Below are 19,789 nucleotides of genomic sequence, written 5' to 3' on the forward strand. Positions count from 1 at the left end.
GGAGCATGCTCAAATCCATCCATCCATCCATCCATCCACCCATCATCCATCCATCTACCTGCTCACTGTCTACACACACACACACACACACACACACACACCCATCCGTCTACCCATCAATCGATCTAGCTATCTTATCAGCCATCTAGGTAATACACACCTACCCATCCACCTATTCATTCATCCACCCTCCATTTATCCATCCTCTGTCTACTCATCCTTCTGTCTTCTCCTACATCCATCTACCAATCCAACCATACATCTATCTTTCCACCCATCCAACTACTCTATCTCTTTACATAAGAGATAAGGGCCATGTGGCCGAGCAGGGGATACTGTTCCTGCCAGTCCTGGTGCTTACAAGTAACTGAAGAATTCCTCACTAGGCACACAAGGTTGCTGGTGATCCTACAGCTGGCTTCCACACACAGGAAGCTAATACCAGCTGCCTTTAGGAGGTAGAAGGAGGAAAATGGAGATCATCAGAAGCTTCAGAGCTTCTTGAAGACCCATTCCAAAGAATCTTCTCAACAACTAAGCCTAGGTGGATGATTGTGAAAACAGCCCCCTCTGGACAGGGGTGGTATTGCCTGTGTGGGGGAAAGTCTGTGGCTGTGAGTTTTTATGAAGGGGGCAGGGTCGTATTGGGATCCAAAACATCCAAGCTTTTTGAAGACCACTGCAGCTCAGGGATGAAGGGACCTCTCCTGACCTCTGGAAAAGGGGGCAGGGCTTTGGATTTCTTGGTGGAACACTTGGGCCAGACCCTCAAACATGCAGCCAGGATAAACCACCAGGGGGCTCAACTGCCTCAGTTCCCAGGGTGGCTCTGACCACATCTGCAGTCTCCCTCAAGGGCCTGGTCCCACCTCCAGGCCTTTGCCCACACTGTCTCCTCCACTCGGAGCACCCTTTCCATCCTGAGGACTCTGTTCAAATGTCACCTCTGCTGAGAGGCCTCCTCTTCCCAACCCAGGATGAGTTCAGGGGCTCCCCAGGCCCCCAAGCTTATGCTTAAAGCATCTAGTTAATCAGCACATGGATTCGTCGTGGCTAATTGACTTGTTTGCTCCCCCACTGCATCATGAGCACCCAGAGGGCCAGGATGCGCTTTGTCCACCTGTGAGGTCCCACGGCCAGCAGAGACTAAGTACACAGAAAGCATTTGTTGAACAAATGAGCCAAGTTGCAAATATTATGTTGCAAGGCACTTTACTAGGGCAGGAGGAGCAAAGAGAACCAAAGATGCCTTCTGTATCCTGGATCCTCACCACCCAGCACAGGACCTGGCCCAGAAGGAGTGCCTAATAATGACTTAACTTTTATTACAATTGTTATTGCTGCTGAGCAAATGCTTGTTGAACGAATCAATGAGGAAACAGCGGTCCTAGCTGGTGCTGGGAGATTTGGTTCCAGAGGCAGGGTCCCCCCTCAGGTTCCAGAACCCACTCTGATAAGACCAGGGCCCTTTCCCCCAGTGTTTCAGAAAACCGAGGGGTTCAGAACAGTGGCCCAGAGGCAGGCATTCTGCAGGGAAATGCCCAAGAAGTAGGGCATGAGGTGGGGGGTCGGACAGAGCTGGGGTTTCGGGCGTCACAACAGACAGAGGACAAATTCAGGCCAGAAAAGACTGTGGGGGCTGAGGCCTTCTGGGGGTACACAGTCCCAAAGCCCCCATCTCAGCTCAACTCCACGTCCGTGCTCATGGAGAGCAATGATCTTGGGTCTTCCATTGTCAGAATCATTCATTCCTTCCCACATGTGTCCCCTGCCCTCTTGCCATCACATAGGAAGGGAAAGAAGAAGGAAGAAGTCAATACAAGAACAAAGCACACCCCAGGAAGCTCCATACCAAGGACGCTCAGGGCAGGCCTACTGGATGGAAGGCTGTGGAGGCCAGAGCCATGGCCAGTCCAGACCAGTGCAGAGGACTATCCATGATCAAAGTGATTTTGATTGTTCCTCCTAGGAGCAGGTGAATGAAGTGGGTTGCTGTGCTTGGAAAATAAATCACCAGGGGCTAGGCAGGATGAGAAGTTACCTCCAATACTCCTCCACCACATGGCCACCCCTCAGTGGCAGGAAAAAGACTGCCCAATAATAGGGCCCCTCCTGATGGGGAAAATGCTCCAGGGGATTCCCAAGGGAGGTGACATTGCTGACCACAAGAGCCTGGGTGCGCGCGCGCACACACACACACACACACACACACACACACACAGACTGCATGCACAGGCATGGACACGCCCATGAGGACACACACAGACATGGAAACAGACACACGTACACTCCCTTGTCGCAACTCGCTGTCAACACACAAGACCCCCAACCCCCACCACACACACGGCAATCTGCTCCCTCTAACACAGACACACGGGTGCAACACCCTCAGAGCAGTGGAGGCATCCTCATGGACCACACGTTCACACAGGTTGACGTATCCAAATTCATCCTGGGACATGAAGGCTTTCAGCTCTCACTGGATCCATGATGCCCGAATGTGCCCACAGCTGCACAAGTAGCTGTGACACAAGCACACGCACAGACCCCACCCCCAATACACACCCTTGTGGACACAAGTGTAGACCCCAACTGCCTTGCCACACACATAGGTTCACCAGCACCAACATTCATTAAGCATGTGTATTATACCCAGAGCCCCCTCCTCCAAAAGACGGCCCTTCCGGCCTTGCGTGCAAGGCCATGGGTGCCCAAGGCCCAGGGAAGCAGGCACCCGGCCAGCACCATCTGGTCCTCCATGTTGGTGGAACATGAGTTCAGGCACAAGCAGGTGAGGGCTCTCTTACTCTGCCTCCCTCCCGCTACAACCTTGGCCAGACCTCGTCCTCACCCCAACACCTCCTCTTAGGCTGTCTCCCCTTCTCTGTCCCCCAGAGACCCCCCCCCTCCTCCTCTGGAGCTTCAGCCCCCACCAGGAGACATAATTACAGAAAGACAGAACTTGGCATTCAAAGCACCTGCTCTGCCATAAGCCCCTTCCCCAGGGTCCCTCCCATGGTTCTCCTGGGCCTGTGGCCAGGGCTGCCTGCCCCTGTGTGGCCCCCAGCAACCTCAGAGAGGAGCCCGGGGTGGAGAGAGAACACGCTTGAGACCAGCAGAGAGGGAGAGACAGGAAAGACAGCCCATAGCTACTGAATTTCCACGATCATGACAGCAGCTCACATTTACTGAGCACCTACTGTGTGCAGGCTCTGTTTATTCTGAAGACTCACAATCACTCTGTGAACCCCACTTTAAGGGTGGAGAAAGTGGAGTTTGAAGAGGCCAAACCACTTGGCCAGAGCCCCGCAATACTGGGCAAGGGGACTGGGGTTTGATGCCAGGAGGGCTGCCTCTGGAGCCCGTCTGAGCAGCCTTTCTCAGCCCCGTGTCCCAGAACACATTCGACAGTCCTGGGCCAGGGGACAGAGAGCTGGTGCGGCCTGGCCAAGGCCTCTAACCAGTGTGAGAGCACCCAGTCTGCCCCATCTGGCACTGTGAGAACCTGGGGAGTCAATGGAGGGCTGGTGTCTGCCCACAGTGGCCCAGAGTTGGGGTGATGTTGTTATTACCCATAAGCAGAGCATGGGCGGGGGGCGGGGGGAGGGAACCTCAATGCTTCACGCTCCAGCCAACAGCAGCCTCAGCCCCACAGGAACCCAGTCCTCCGAGAACTGGTTGCTATGGATACACTCCCGAGGGTCCCAGCCTGCCAGCCCCCAAGCCCTTGCATAGCCCCCAGAGTCTGCTCTTACATGCGCGAGTCCTGGGGGAGGGAGGGTGGGTGAACAGACAGCTGGGCCCCTGCCCCCAGGCGTGCCCAGGCAGGGGGCAAGGCCCCAGAGGCTGGGCCTTCACTGGGGAGGTTCCGGGCTTTGTCTAGCTCCTTTCTGCAAACGGCCCATCTGCCCAGGTCTCTAGATGTGATTGTTCCTCTCTTCTCTCACAAGGCCTGGGATGGGGAGAGGAAGGTCTGTTGGGCTCCCAGAAAACAAGGCCCCTCGGGTGTGAATCCCTGAGCTGCCATGCACAGCTGTGCATCCCTGAGTATACAGTTCCACCTTTCTGAGCCTGGATACCGCCTTTGCCAAAACAGAGGTCACAGCAAGGCTCCCAGGTTGTTGCCGTGGCCCACACAGTAGGGGCTTTATGAAGTGGTACTGACGCAGAATCCAGAGCAGAGACTGTGGAGGAGGAGGAGACTCTAGAAGCAGCCCTGTGGCTGCCAGGAGCCCCAGCGCCGTGGTGGGCAGCGTGGGAAGGCAGGGATGGGGCTGAGAGCACGTGGAAGGAGGGTGTACAGGGCCCCAGTCCCGCCACACTGTCCCGTGGTCTGAACGAGAGGGGTGACCACCCTGGAGCCCACCCCAGCCTGCAACCAGGATGGGCTGCAGAGGCGATAGGCAGAATGTGGGTCAAGAGGTCGGCTGTGGCACCACACTACCTGGGTTCAAATCCCTTCTCTGCCTCTTGAAAGCCGGGGCCTGAAGGCAAACTGTTCTGTATCTCCATTTCTTCATCTGTAAAGGCAGTATCATAGTATAGACATAAAGTGCTCAGCACATCCTTATCCCCCCGTAAGTGTGAGCTGTGGTTATAAACGGGATAAATACCAAGTGATGTTCACTGTGTGCCCAGCACTTCTTCTGCTCACTTAGGCCTCAGGGCAAAACACGGAGGTCCGCACAGAAAATAGTCACTATGTTTAACAACAGGAGAGGGGCAGGTACTGAACAATCAGAGCAGATGCTCCTTAAAAACCCAGAATGGGGGGCGCCTGAGTGGCTCAGTCAGTCTTGGTTTCGGCTCAGGTCGTGATCTCACGGTTCGTGAGTTTGAGCCTTGCATCGGGCTCTGTGCTGACAGCGTGAGCCTGCGTGGGATTCTCTCTCACTCACTCTCCGCACCTCCCCTGCTCGCTTTCTCTCTCAAAATAAATCAACAACAACAACAACAAAACCCAGAATGGCCCCCCAGTGCCTCCCAGGTGATGTCAGCTCTGGAGATAGATACTGTTGCTGCTGCTATTACTACTCTCTGGCTTTACAGGAGAGGGCAGAGGCCTGGAGAGATCAAATCCCTGGGGGGTCCTGGAAGAAGGCGATTTTAACCCAGCCTGTCTGATTCCAGGGCCCAAAGGCTTCCCGGCCCACCCACACTGGCCAGCCAGCAAGCCGAGGCTGAGCAGAGCCGAGCAGTGGGGACCAGGGCCAGTGCACAGAACCTCTCAGGGGTGACCTAGGGGACCCTTCTCCAGACACCTGGTTCGGTCAAAAGGCCTTGAGAGGGTGAGGTGTTATGGGCCCAAAAGGGAGCTCTCTGCTCCAGACAGGCCTTTGAGAACAGGCCTCAGACCCCCAGCAGAACACTCCGCTCTGCCTTCATTCGGGTGTTTCTCCAGCCAGGGGGAACGTGGACGGGCCGTTGGCCTGTTGGACCTCAGTGGAGAGCGGGCCAGTGGGCCTCAAATGTGTCCCTTCCACTGCAGATTCTCCTTCTACCCTCCTCCAGCCCCTCTTCCCTCTCCTCACCCTCAAAATCCCAGAGTCCCAGGAGCCAGTTCTGATCCCAGCTCTGATCCCACAGTGAACCACCCTCAGCTACACCCCTGTCTTCCAGCAAGCACACGCAGCAGGCGGTCCTTCCCCAAATTCCACCTTCCGCCCATGGTGCCAGCAGCCGGCCCTCGAGGGAAAGACACTCCCGAGATCTGCTTGGCACCTCCTCAGTGTGGAAACAGACAACAGACTCAGTGGGAACCCCGGGCCCGACTGTCAGACACCCAAGAGCCAGGCAGGCCCCGGGCCCACCATCAGGTGGCCCTTGGCCATGGCACCCAGACCCACCCTGGACCCTCCCAGAGCCTGAACTTCCCTGCCTCCCTGAAACCTACTAGTTATGGGCCTGTGGCCTCCCCTAGTCGGGAAGCCCCCAAGGTAGGGTCCGTTTCTGACTCTCCTTGACTGCCAGGCACATAATGGGTGCTCAGGGCAAATCTGATGAACAAATGAATGGAGGAATCAATCCATCAATCAGTCATTAATGAGAACAGCAACTGAATCCATTCCTAGGCTCTTCCATGCACCAGCACCTGCACTAACTATAAAGATGTGCTGTTGATGATAACCTATCAGCCGGTGATTACAGGCTGCATGATCAGGCCCTAACTAAGTGCAGGTCCTGAGCCCTGTATGCGGATATTATCTCTATGGATTACTGAAAAGAATCCTGAACCTGAAGCCCAGAGAGCAAAGGGCCTTGCCCAAGGAGACTCAACAAACAAGTGAATGCGTCCACCTCAGATCTGTATGAAAGACGACAGCCACCATTTATGGAGTGTTCGCTGTGTGTCAGCCGGTGCGTCGGGCCCTTTACCCATATGACACCACGGATCCCTGAAAGCGATCCCATGAAGTCCAGGCAATTGTCATTCCCCTTTTACAGATGAGCACTTGACAAACGAGGCCCGGAGAGATAAACAACGTCTGCCACGTCACACAGCTGGAAGGGAAATGGCAACCCTGGGGATCACCCCGGAGTCTCCCGCAGAGCGGACGTGCCCGGCGGCTGCACGAGAGCGCTGCTTGTCTGGGCTGCTAAAGGGAACGCCACCGGGAGGTACAGAGCTCAGGGGGAGCCCCCAGGAGCAGGGACAGCCTCTTACCCGGGGCACTGGCGACGTCTGGGCGCCTTTCCGGGGCCCACTGGTCTCTGGCGTGAGGTCACGGTGGTCCACCTGCATGTGGCTCTCCAGGTCCTCGGCACTCTCGAACTTGACGCTGCACTCGGGACAGCGGAGGCCGGCGCAGGGCCGGTCGGCGGGCTCGGGCGGGGCCAGGCCGCCCACCTGTCCGTTGGCGCTACGGGCCATGCAGCCGGCACAGAGGCCGTAGGGGAGCCCGTTGACGTCAAGCTTCACCAGGTCCTGCTTGCTGCGGAACTCCTTGAGGCACAGGGCACACTTGTAGAGCTTCTGCAGCCCCTGACCGTTGGGGGAGGACGCAGCCGAGCTGCCCGCCAGCTTCTGCATGTGGAAGGTGCCGTGGATCTTGAGCTCCAGCGTGGAGGTGACCGTCTGCATGCACACCACGCAGCGGAAGCCCGTGAGCGAGTTGCGCAGGTCGGGGTGCATCTGACAGTGCTCGATAAACTCCTCCTCGCTCTGCAGCGGCATCTTGCAGATGCGACAGGTGCCCGTGTCCAGGCTCTTGCTGTGGGTCACCTTGTGCTCAGTGAGCGTCAGCAGGGAGGGGAAGCGCTCACCGCAGATGGGGCACATGTAGTGCTTGGCGGGGCCCCGGTGCGTCTGCAGGTGCTCCCGGAGCCCGTTCTCCGAGAAGAAAGTCCGCGAGCACACGTTGCACTTGTGGCTGCCCTTGATGAACTCAGCCTTCTTGCGCGAGCCGTCGTCCTCCCCGGGCCGGATGTTGTGGTCCCGCAGCCGGTGGTTCTGCAGCAGCACCTCCATGGTGTAGGCCGCCCCGCAGATGTCACAGCCGTACATGGGCTCCGACGCATCCACGTCGTCCTCGCTGGCCTCGTGACTGTTGGGCGCCTCGGGGTTCTTCAGCAGCATGCCCTGCAGGTCGGCCGGCTCGGCCTTCTTGCCGGCAGCGGGGGGCACCCCGTTGGCCGTGCCGTTCTCGGTGGCGGCGTCGAACACACAGTGCTTCTCCCGCAGGTGCTTCTCCAGCAGGATGATGGCGTGGAAGGCCTTGCTGCAGAACTTGCAGTTGTACTTCTTGCTGTGCGTGGTGATGTGGCACTGCAGCTCCACCTCAGTGCTGAAGGTCTCCCCGCAGAAGATGCACTTGTGCGCCTTGGCCGGGTTGCCCAGGTGGCTGTGTTTGACGTGCACCTGCAGGTCGGCCTCCTTGCGGAAGTCCCAGTTGCAGGCCGTGCAGCGGTACATCTTCTTCTCGTTGCTGTGCTTCACCGCCAGGTGCACCTGGATGGACACCTTGGAGTCGAAGACCTCCTGGCACAGGGTGCAGTGGTACAGCACGAACGTGTGCATGTCCAGCAGGTGTTTCTGCAGGTCGTCCACAGAGGAGAACTGCTTGTCGCAGCTCTCGCACACGTAGTGGGTCGACGTGGTCATGTAGTGCACCGTCAGGTGCTGCAGGAGGGACTCCTGGGAGTCAAAGTCCTCTTTGCACTGTGGGCATGCCTGCTTCCGCAGCAACAGCTCCAGGTGCAGCTTCAGGTGGGTCTGGAAGCTCTCGAAGTTGGAGAACTTGAGGTCGCACTGATTGCAGGGATACTCGCCGTTGGAGATGGAGTTGGCGCTGGCCGAGATCCGCTGCCGCTTCGGGGAAGACACCTCCACGTCAGACGAGACCGGGCTCTGCTCTGCCTTGGACTTCTTGCTGTGGGCGAGCGGGATGTTCTTGTGGTTCTCCTTGATGTGCTTGGTGAGCTTCAGGATAGAGCCGAAGATGGGTGAGTTCGTGCAGTAGGGACAAGAGTAGACCTCCATGAAGGACTGCGCGGGCTGCACGACCGGGGACTCCAGCTTGGTGCTGCCGACACCGCAGTGGGCCTGCTGGATGTGCTCCGTGAGGGAGGACTCGGTAAGGAAGCCCATGGAGCACTGGTTGCAGAAGAAGGCGTTATTGCCATCAGGCGGGTTGACGTTGGGGCCGCAGTGGGAGACGCGGATGTGCTCCTGCAGGCTGTTGATGTCGGCGAACATCTCGGGGCAATAGTTGCAGTGGAAGGCGGAGATGTTGCCAAACTGCATCACGGGGTAGGCGTGGTTCTTGTGCAGCTTGCGGACATGCTCATTGAGGTTGTACAGGGTGGGCATGGAGTCCAGGCAGATCTGGCACGTGTGGCTCTGCTGGGGCTTGTCCGCGTGGATGGTCTTCAGGTGGATCTCCAGCACGGCCAGGCTGTTAAAGTCCCGCTTGGAGCAGTAGGGGCAGCTGTAGACCACCTTGGACCAGCCCTGCCCATCATCCCGCATCTTCTTCTGGCCCCTCAGTGGCTTCAGGGTGGAGTCCGGGGTGGAGCCGCGCTCCACGGAGGCGCTCGAGTCTGGCGTGGCGCTGCTCATGGAGGCCACGCTGCCCAGCACGGGGTCGGGGCTGACGCTGTGGTTGCTGGAGTCGGGCTGCCGGTGGCTGTCCAGGTGGCAGTAGACGCCCTCCACCGAGGAGAACTGCTCGGGGCACATGGGGCACTTGTGTTTCTGGTTGGCGTGGGCTTGGTGGATGTGGGCGAGCAGCGCGTTCTCGTCGACGAAGACCTCAGGGCAGTGGATGCACTGCAGGTCGGCCTTCTCGGAGAGCTGGGGGTGGCGGGTGAGCACGTGCTTCTCCAGCTCCTCGGTCTGGCTGAAGGTGTCCTCGCAGTAGTCGCACATGAAGTCGTCCTTCTTGGCCTCCTTCTCCGACTTGGCCAGGTGCTCCTTGTTCTTCTTGTGCGCCTGCATGTGGCTCTGCAGCGAGCTGGTGGAGGAGAAGCCGCGCTTGCACACGGTGCACTTGAAGGGCTTGCTGGAGCTGTGGGTCTTCAGGTGGATCTTGAGGTGGTCGCTGCGGGAGAAGGCCGCCTCGCACTCGTGACAGTGGTACTTCTTGTCGCCCGTGTGCAGCTTGATGTGCCGGTCGCGGCTCCTCTTGTGCTTGAAGAGGCGGCTGCAGTAGGTGCACTTGAACGGCAGCTTGTCGCTGTGGATCTGCTCGTGCCTCTTCAAGTAGCTCAGGCGGATGAAGGACTTGTCGCAGAACTGGCAAGGGTACGGCAGGCCTGTGCCCCCTTCCTCCTCGCCCAAGCCAAGGTCACACCCATCTCCGATCATCTGCGTGGGTGACGCAACATCCTTGCTGGAGGGAGACGAGGCCACCCAGGAGAGTTGTGGGTCGTCGTCACCATCTGCGGGGGGAAGGCGGAAAGGAGATTAGAGGCAATTCCCAGGGCCGCCGAGAAACAAGGACAGAGCCAGCTTCTCGACAGCTCGCGGGCTGAGGCTGTGCAGCTGGCCAACGGCTGCAGGAGAGTCAGGGGAGGGAGTCCGGGGGGCCGGAAGCAAGTGGACGCGAGGGCCGTCGGTCTGCAGGGGAGTGGCAGGGTGGGGGCGGCAGGATACGGAGCGGACATGCCTTTCTCCTCAGCAACACCTGCCTGGGCCTCGTTGGACGCCATACCCCCCCACGGGAGGTGAGGTCCCAGGCACTTCCCTGATGGGCCACGGGGATGCAGCCTGGAGGAAGTCACCAGAAATGACCTCACAATCCATCAGTCCCGTAGGCCAAAAGGAGGCAAGTCCTCACCTGATCAAGACGTGGGGATTGACTCCCCCTCCAGCCCCTAGTCCTGGTGGGAAATTCCACTTATCCTTAGGGGCACAGGCAAAACCTTGCAAGAAAATAAAATGCACCTTATTGAATGCTGCTTCACCACATTTGGGGAGGGAGCTGGGTCTGCCGCTTCAGGGAGCAGACCGACTATGAGGCCCAAGTCACGGGCACGTGGCATCAGACCCAGCAGCACAAGCAGGAGTAAGCAAAGGGTACTTGAGAAGGATCTGCGGGGTTCCCAGCACAAACCATCCCAAGGTGGGGGTGCGTGCTCTGTTCCCAGGGCCCCGGGAGATGGCCTGATGTGGGGTGATTAGGGGATGGGCCAGGGCCCAGATGGCCCCAGAGCTCAGAGTCCAGTGGGCCCTTCAACCCACCTTGGCAGGTATGGGAGGCCATCCTTGCACAGATGACCCACCCTCCCCGGCCTCCACTGGCCCTGTCCAGCCTCAAAGGAAAACTAAAGAAACTAGGGGCTGGCTGTTTCTGGAAAAACAAAGGCACACAGGACACCGTAAACAGAGCCAGTGAAGTTCCCTGAGCCTCAAGACTCGGTGGGGGTTGGACCGAGCCAGCCCAAGCAGGGAGTGAGTTCCGAGGCTCAAGTTTCACATCAGGTGGATTTAAAACTTAATAATGAATGAAACGGACCGCAGGCTGCTACGGGCAGGGGAGAGACAAACAAAAGCTCAGATTCGGCTGCACTGACCTTGCTCTTGTAACCCTGAGGAAATAAACCACTGCCCCTGCCAGCACAGCTTAGTCTCCAGAAAAAGCCTCACAGACGTAACCCAGAAAGTCTGGGCCGGAGGCAGCCCAGATCCTCCGGAAGGGGAGAGCAGGGGGCCCACGCTCCCAGGCACAGGCACACATAAACACACTCACACACACAGTTACCCACAGGCACCACGCTCCACACACACACATCCGTTCACACACCATGTTCCCCCCATGGCTCGCACACACGCATACATGCACACATGCTCACTCACCTGCAGACACGTATGCTCACACATGGTCACACTCACCGCAGCCACAGGCATCGCCCTGGCCCCAAGGGTCCCGGACCCCCAGGCGCTCACAGATGCCTCCGCTGTCCCAGGCCAACCCCAAGACTTTAAGAGACAGTAAGCCCAGCGGCAGGGTCTTGAGAGGTCCCTCAGGGCTAGCTCTGAGTCTGTTCCTAGACCCCACCCATCGCCCTGATGTCCACCCTGGCCCCTGGCCCTGGCCCTGACCTTGTGAAGATCTGCCTGACCCCAGCTGGCCGCGTCGGCAAAGCTCTGCCAGGGAGGGTGAGGCTCTCTCCAAAGCTCACGGCCCCGAGTCCCATACCTCCTGGCAGCCTCTCCACCCCTGAAGCCCAGCCGCCCAGCCCGGCACAGGGAGCCTCCCAGAACGCTCTCCTGGGGTGAGGGCGCCTGCTCCCCTGGGCGCCTCCCATTTACAGGGCCCTTCGGACGGGAAAGATGCAGCCGCTGCCACGGCTCCTCCGATTAGACGCGGTGGGAGATGCCCCAGCCCCTGCCTGGTGATTCCCAGCTCTTGCCAGCTGGGCTCCACGGGGCGCAGACAAAGGGACCCAAGGGAGGAGACGGCTGGGGCTGGGGCAGCTGGGGGACCTGCTGGGCCCCCGCCCCCTGGCCAGGCTCAACCGGCTTTTTATTATTTTGATGTCTTAGCTCAGACACACTCAAGCTGCCACGGGGCCCTTCCTGTGTGCCTGGTGCTCTGTTAAGTGCTTTTCTCACAACCACCGCTGAGGCAGGAGCCAGGGCCCCTCCCACTGTACCGGCGAGGAAACTAAGGCACAGCCACAGAGGCTTTCCCCAGGAAAAGACAGCACCAGGACCGCCCACAGGCGGCCCCTTGCCCAGGACATGGATGTGGATGGATCTCCTGAGGTCAGTTAGAGAAGACTGCCTCTGCATAGGGGAGAAAGTCACAGGCTGGATCTCCATTGAGCTCTTCCAGACAGCATGACCACAACCAGCCCGCTCTCTGCGTTCAGGGAGGGGCCCCCAGAGACCAGAGAGGTGCAGGCGCTCGCAGGGCTGATGAGTGGAGGACACAGGCTTGAACCGAGGTCAGCTCAAGGGTGAGTGAGACAGGAAGATGCTTTGCCCAGAAGACCTAGCCAGGACATGTCTTTCTGCCAGCGTTCATTTGCTCCCGAGCCCTGTCCCCCGACCCCCAAAACAGAACGAGAGCAGAGTCCTGCATTCAAAGCCCCTCTCCTCCATTTATTCATCAGCCCAGGAGAATTCCTCTTAACCTCTCAGACTCAGTTTCTACATGTGAAAAAAAAGAATCATTGTGAGAAGCAGATGAGAAAAATTAATGTGAAAAAGCACTATTTGGGCCGCCTGGGTGGCTCAGTCAGTTAAGCGTCTGACTCTTCATTTTGGCTCAAGTCATGATCTCACAGTTCGTGAGAGGGAGCCCCGCATCGGGTTCTGTGCTGACAGCTCGGAGCCTGGAGCCTGCTTCGGATTCTGTGTCTCCCTCTCTCTCTCGGCCCCTCCCCTGCTGGTGTGCACTCTCTCTCTCAAACAAATAAACAAACTTTTAAAAATATTTTTAAAAATAAAACTTAACTGTTTAAAAAAAAAAAAGGAAAAGAAAAAGAAAAAGCACTTACATGAAATGTCCAGAAAAGGCACATCTGGAGAGACAGAAAGCAGATTAGTGATTGCCTGAGGCTGGGGCAGGGAGCAAGGATGACTGCAAATGGGCAAGAGGCATCCTTGTAAGATCACGGAAATGCCCTAAAACCAGACCGTGGCGAGCGCTGCACAGCTCTACGAAGTTGCTAATTGCTCGCCTAAAACAAGTTAAGTTTATGGTATGCAAATTACACTTCAACGAAGCCATGACACAAAAACACTATTTGGCCAATAATAATAATAATTAGCACTAATTAGTACCACGAGTGCTAATGACATCAGTAGCTACGCTTCTTGCGCACGCCTCGAGTGCCAACACCGCGTTAAGGGCTTCTATTGCCTCGGTTAATTTCGTTCCATCTTCACGGCCATCGGTGACATCCCATTTTTGAGATGAGGAAGCTGAGGCTCAGAGAGGTGCGTGCCTTGCCCTCGGTCACGTGACCCGATGCCCCAGGTGTGTCTGGCCAGAGCGCCACGTCTCCCGGCAGCACGGGATCTATTCCCCCAGTGGTAGAGAAACCCGCCCGGTGCCACAGTCCCCAAGGCCCATTGCCGGGCTGCCTGGTGGGCTTTCTTTTTCTGCAGTTTCAGAATTAAAGCAAAGCACGTTATTCTGGGAGCAACAAACTACACAACTGCTGAGATTATAATCACCTGACGGGAAATGACAATAAGGCCCCTTGCGCTGAAAAGGCCCAATCAGGGGAAGTGTGTATGTTGACATATAAAGTCCCAAATTCAGACCACACTGTTTAAAGCCTTCTGTTCTAAAAACATTTAACCTTGGCTGCTGCCGGCCCACCCCTTCCAGTACACTCTGCTTTGGGGACGCACAGCTTCGTGCTCTAGGAGCAGGCCAGAGAGATGTGCCGGCACCGGAGCGCCCAGGGTGCCGGCAGGGACGCCAGCAGAGGATGAGGGCTCCCTCCCTCACAGCAGTAACGCTCCCCTCACAGGTGCACACATACCACACACACGCGGCCGGTACAGATGTGCAGAAAGGGAAGGGGTGCAGAAGTGGGGCACAGGCAATCTCAAGAGCCCCTTCGGCTCGAATGGTTCAAAACTCAGGGAGAAGGCAGGTGCAACAAAAGTCCGTTCAACCTGCTACCTTTTGATTTCCAAGTAAACGCTTGTCCAGACTTTACTATTGCTGGGCATTCTTCTGAGAGCTTTGCATGTGTTAACATATTCGATTCTCTCAACAGCCCAATGAGACGGGCGCTATTATTATTATCCCCATTCACAGGTGAGAAAACGGAGGCCCAGAGAGGCTGAGTAACTGGCCAGTGGCAGTAACAGCTGGCAGGCAGGGGGACCAGGGTCCAGTTAGCCTGGTTCTGAGTCGGTGCCTTCACCCTCAATTTCCCACTGCTCCTCTCCTTTGGGAGGGATGCTGTCACACAAGAAGATCAAGTGAGAAGGGCAATGACTAATGCAGGCCCTCGGCTTCCCCTCCCCCTAGAATGAGTACAAAGTAGTATGACAAAATGAGTCGAAAAATCACTTACAAAATGGAGATTAAAGTCATTTAAAAATGACTGATCCTGCAAAAAGGCCTGGTAGGAAATGGGTTATATGAGGCTTTTGCTGTCTGCTGCAGGAAGAGAACCAAAACAAGCGTAAAAGAGGGGAGAAATTTCGATAAAAATTCAATTAAGTGGCAGAAAGAACATTAACTCGGCTTCAGGACACATCAGTGGCAGAAAGCGCAGGGTGGACCCCAAGCTCACGTGGCCACGCTGGGTGCCGGACTCTGTGGCCGGCAGAGCAGAGTGACTGCCACCGGAGGTGGCTGGGAGCCTCAGCCCCAGGGCTCCTCCGGTCACAGAGAATCAAGGTCGCAGCTGCTGAGGAAGTGCCTGGACAGAAGAGGGACCATGACCGGCCCACAGGCCACACGACTGAGCAGAAAGGGGGACCTTCTACTGTGGCGGGGAGGAAGGAAGAAGCGAGCCCCTGCTACCAAAGTCTGCAAGAGGAATAAATGGTTCTGAAAAGAGCCCTGGGAGGTGCCCTGCATCATATGGGAAGGGGAAAAGAATGGATATCCAGCAGCTCCAGGTTTCTAGGACATTCCTGGGCTAGACAGAGCCATCCAAGTGGATGAAAATGACCAGATATTCCAGACCACGAAAGAAGGCACCAGCAAGCAAGGTGCCCGGGGGAGAATGTGCTGGGGGCAGAGGAAACGGAGCAGGACAGAGAAAATTCTAGGCCTTGGCTCCCTGTGCTATAATATGGGAAGCTGGAATTTTGGTCTCCAAGGTCCCTTCAGGATGAATATAAAGGTCATTCGGACAAGATTCCAACCACCCAGATTCTCTCCATGAGAGCCACAAAAAGGCCCGACCATTCTTTTTGAAGCCCCAGAAGGTCTCCTCGCCACTGCCCCATTTCCTTAGGATAAATGAAAATTGCCAAGGAGACAAGTTCCCCACCGGACAAAGCTCTACGGTGCTCCATGGACAGCCTCCCCTGTGCTTCCATCGGGAGCTACAGGAATGAGAACCGTCGTGACCCTTCTGCAGCTCAGAGAAATGGGAACGCAGATTCGGGAACCATTTATGCCAATCCTGCAGGATACCGAAGGACCAGAGAGAAAAGGGAACTTCCAGGGACGATCAATTGGAAGCGGTTGCCAAGGGTACTGTGTTCAGAAGGATTATAAGGCCGTATCTGGGCTCAGAAGAAATAAGTGCTGAAATCAATTGGTGATGTCTGCCATGAGCACAGGTCTGTCCAAGGGCATGCTCAAAGGGCACTGAGCAATTGGAGGAAGGAGTCTCCTGACTCCCAGTGCTACAGAAGAGTCATCTAGGTTTCCTCCTCCAGGAAAGGAGCTGCCCATCCTCTCCGAAAAGGGAGACCTTGGGGCAGGGTCCCAAAAATCCTGTCGTTCAAGCAGAGACCACAGGGCTTGCAAGATACTATGGTGCTGTGTTGTGATCTGAAGGCGGTCTCTCGCCAGAGAGAAGGGTCAGCTCCACCCCTGGCTGATGAGGAGGCCTGGCCACAGAGGGCACAGAGCAGCCCTGGTGTCCTAGGATTGCAGATCGATGCTCCCAGAGCCCGAGGTGGTAAGAGCGGCAAGACATCTGAGCAGACTTCAGCGCACACCACAGACTGCGCTCCCCACGGGGCAGCCCGAACCCAAACAGGTGTCTTTCTAGGCCTGCAAGGATACAAAATCAGCCGAGGGGGCATCTGGCCATATTCCTAATCTCTTCTTGGGAAACTTCAAACCTACCCATCTGTGTCTCTGCACCACCTGGAAGCCCAGTGCAGCACACAGGTGCACTGGGCAAACCCTGAGGCCCTCTCCTCGGGCTGCTTCCAGCAAACTGTGATGTGAGCTTCCCCCTCAGCTAGCCCCAGGCCCATGGGGGCCCGGATATCAGAGTATGAAGGAGACAGAGGCCGTCAGGCCAGAGCTCCCAGGCTGGGTGGGGCATCCTCACCATCTCAGTGCCTACCAGGGACTTGGCCCCCAGAGACACAATTGACCTCAAACCAGGCCTGAGGGAGCAGGGGTCACAGACAACAAGGGGACCAAGTGCCTGCCCTGTTCCTTACCTCCAACCAGGTGCCAGAGCTGGTCATCCATCCCAGAATATTCCTCAACTCAATGACATCCACACATGTAGAGTCAGCACCAGTGCAAGGGGAAGGGGAGGGAAGCGAGAGGAAGTTAACAGACCATCACTCACCTTATTTCATAGATGGGGAAACTGAGGCCACACAGCAAAGAGCACACAGATGCAGGACCAAACTCATAACAACCACAGTACTTACTGTTTATGGAACATTCTCTGCAAGGCATTTTCTCTGCCAGCATTTTCTCATTTGATTCTTGCACATACTAGGAGGTAGGTACTGTTACTGTCCCCTTCTTTGTAACTGCAGACTGAGGCCCCAAGAAGGGAAGCAAGCCCTGGGCACACACAGTTAGCGAGTGGCAGATGTCCCTCCCCCCCATTCCCATTCACTCACTAACCACTAGACTATCCTGCCTCTCCTGCCTTGAATGCTGGCTCAGGCCTGACCCACTGTAGAAGCTGCTCCCTCGTTCAAGGCCCACCATGCATCAGCGCCAAGATCTATGGCTCAAGGAGAGCCTGCAGGAGCCACACACTGCAGTCCCACCTGCCACAAAGGCCAAGTCCTGTCCTGAAGTGGAACAGCAGGCCAGGCTGGCTCTGAAGCCAAGCACCAATGAGTGTAGCTGGCCTCTTTCCTCCCTTGAAGGCAGATAATGCAGGCTAGCAGAAGTGTGCAGAGCTGAACCAGGAGGTTGTGGTAAGCAGAAAAACTCCATGTCCTCACCCCCCAAAACCTCTGAATATGTTACATTACAAGACAAAAGGGAATTAAGGTTATAGGTGGAATTAAAGTGGCTCATTGATCTTAAAATGAAGAGATTATCCTGGATTATCTGGGTCGGCCAGATGTAATCCCAACCGGTCCTTAAAATGTGGAAGAAAGTGACAAAAGAGGAGGTCGAGATGATGCAATGCCACAAACCAAGTAATGTGGGCAGCTTCTAAAAACTAGAAAGGCATGGAATCAGACTCTCCCCTACAGCCTCCAGAAAGGAACACAGCCCCGCCAACACCGTGAGATCCATGTCAGCCTTCGGACCTACAGAACTGTAAGAAATTAATTTTTGTTGTCTTAAGCTACTAAGTGCATGGTAATTTGTTACAGCAGCAATCGGCAACTAATACAGATTTTGCCTCCAAGACAGCTGCTGCTATAACAAATACCTAAGTGTGGAAGTGACTTTGGAATCGGACACAGAGCAGCAACCAGAATTTCCAGGAGCATGGTAGCAAAAGCCTACACTGCCTTAAAAAGATTGTTCATAGACATAGGGATGTTAATGACTCTGCTAGTGACGACGTAGAATGAAGGAGTACGATGAAGAAAACCTAAATCGCCATAGAAAATACCTGAATCGTCGTGACCAGACTGTTAAGAGAAATGTGTACATTAAGGGCACGGATGGTGAGGACTTGGAAGAAAATGAGGAACAGGATACTGGAAACTGGAAGGAAGAGATCCCTATTATATAGCGGCAGAAAGCTCGGTGGAATTGTGTCCCACAATTACGCGGAAAGCAAAACTTGTAATGGATAAAAATGGATATTTAGCCGAGGAGATTTCCATGCAAAATGTTGAAGGCATGGCCTGGTTTCATCTCACGGCTTATAGTAGAAAAGAAAGAGCTAAATCAACAGAGCTGTTAAATAGAAAGGAAGCCAAGAATTGATAATTTTGGAAATTCTCAGCCTACCCAGATTGCAAAAGACATTATAATTAAGAGATTCTCTAACAGGAAAGCGCACTCCAGAGAGAAGGCTGAGGGGACGACTGTACATTGTGCTAACATCTCAGAAAAATCAAAAGCTCAGAGTATTCAGTCACATGAAAGGTTCTTTGAAAAGATTAAGTGTGTGACTCACAGATGCCCTACATCAAACCAGAGAGCATCTAGGAAATTTGGGGGGGGGGGGGGGGATTTCTCTGGAACCATCTCAGTAGAAGCCAAAAGTAGAGATAGGAGTATCTAGAAAATATCTGCGGAAGAGCCTGATATCTAAGAGTAGATCCCCATGACATACACAGGAGACCCACAAGGTTCTTGAGAACTTTGTATCTGCAGAAACACAGCCAGCTTGGACCAAAAAAGAGATGAAAGGAGGCTGTCAGACTCCCAAAATTCCACAGCAGAACACAGGCTAATAAAACTACTCGGCTGCAAACATGTGCTACCTTTCATTTAAAAAAAAAAAAAAGAAAAGAAAAGAAAAGATGACTCAGAGGGCGGAACCTCATGTCCAGAAGGCAAAGCCTCAGCCAGAGGGTAAAATTTTGAGGCCAGAGGGTGGGGCTGTGAGCCCAGAGCATGAAGCCTTGAGCCCTGAGAATGAGATCATATGGGACTAGGTTCAGATGCTAGCACTGTATAACCACAGGCAAGCACATCCCCTCTTTGTGTTTTCATTTCCCCAATTCTTGAGAGAAGGAATCAGATAAATGGGTCTCTGAGAGCCTTTGTAGCTCTACAGAGTCTGTGATCCATTAGTGATGTCTGCCCTGGGCACAGGAATGAGGAATGGCAGATAGTAAGCATCCCAGTTTGCTGCTAGTTTAGGCATTTTTTTCACTGAGCACATGTTTGTCAAGCCTGCTGCATATGCTTGGTCCTCTGAGGGGTACAGAAAGCACTCAGCATTCTTAGGTGGTGATGCTCTTGTCTGCCCAACTTGTCAATGAGTCACTTGTCTAAAGTTGCAGCTCTAAACCACCACTCTGCCACTTTGAAGCACTTAGAGAAAAAACGAAAAACCCCTTTGGTCATAGCAATAGTCCTGCATGCGGATATTTGGTTTTCCTAAAGGGACAGATGGGGGTACAGTGGAAGGGATCGAGGCCCAACCCCTGGGAAATCAAGAGTCCACCCCGGGAAGGAAGGGGACCAGGAAGCTGAAGGGTCTTTCCTCAGAGGTAGGGCAAGGAGCCCCACAGAGGCTACCAGAAGCTGACGTGGCTCCACCTGAAATCTTAAATTAGAACTGTGCTATTAGCAAAGATAATAGCAGCTCATATTCACCCTCCCCTCCTCCAGGGAGCTCAGAGTGCCTTTGTGGATAGGATCTCAGCATCCCCAGTGAGGCCGCATCAAGGGGAAGGGAGATCGTTCTTTCAGTCTGGGGATAAAAACTAAGTGGGTTGGGGCATCAGGGGGTCAGCGGGCAGCATAGGGGCGGGGACTGGCATGCAAAGGTCACGGCCCAACACTGAGAAAAGGGG

At 55.4% G+C, this 19,789-nt stretch overlaps 1 protein-coding gene across 3 annotated transcripts in view; it reads right to left on the minus strand.

Moving 5' to 3' along the window:
* The window catches only part of ZNF423 (zinc finger protein 423), a 334,391-nt gene that overhangs the window by 130,331 nt on the left and 184,271 nt on the right, over positions 1-19,789 (minus strand). For all 3 annotated transcript variants that reach the window (XM_043599153.1, XM_043599155.1, XM_043599154.1), the window contains one exon: positions 6,665-9,879. In XM_043599153.1, the coding sequence (XP_043455088.1) occupies positions 6,665-9,879 (3,215 nt within the window). The remainder of the gene's footprint in view (positions 1-6,664; positions 9,880-19,789) is intronic.

This window comes from Prionailurus bengalensis, chromosome E2, assembly GCF_016509475.1.
Source record: "Prionailurus bengalensis isolate Pbe53 chromosome E2, Fcat_Pben_1.1_paternal_pri, whole genome shotgun sequence".
NCBI lineage: Eukaryota > Metazoa > Chordata > Mammalia > Carnivora > Felidae > Prionailurus > Prionailurus bengalensis.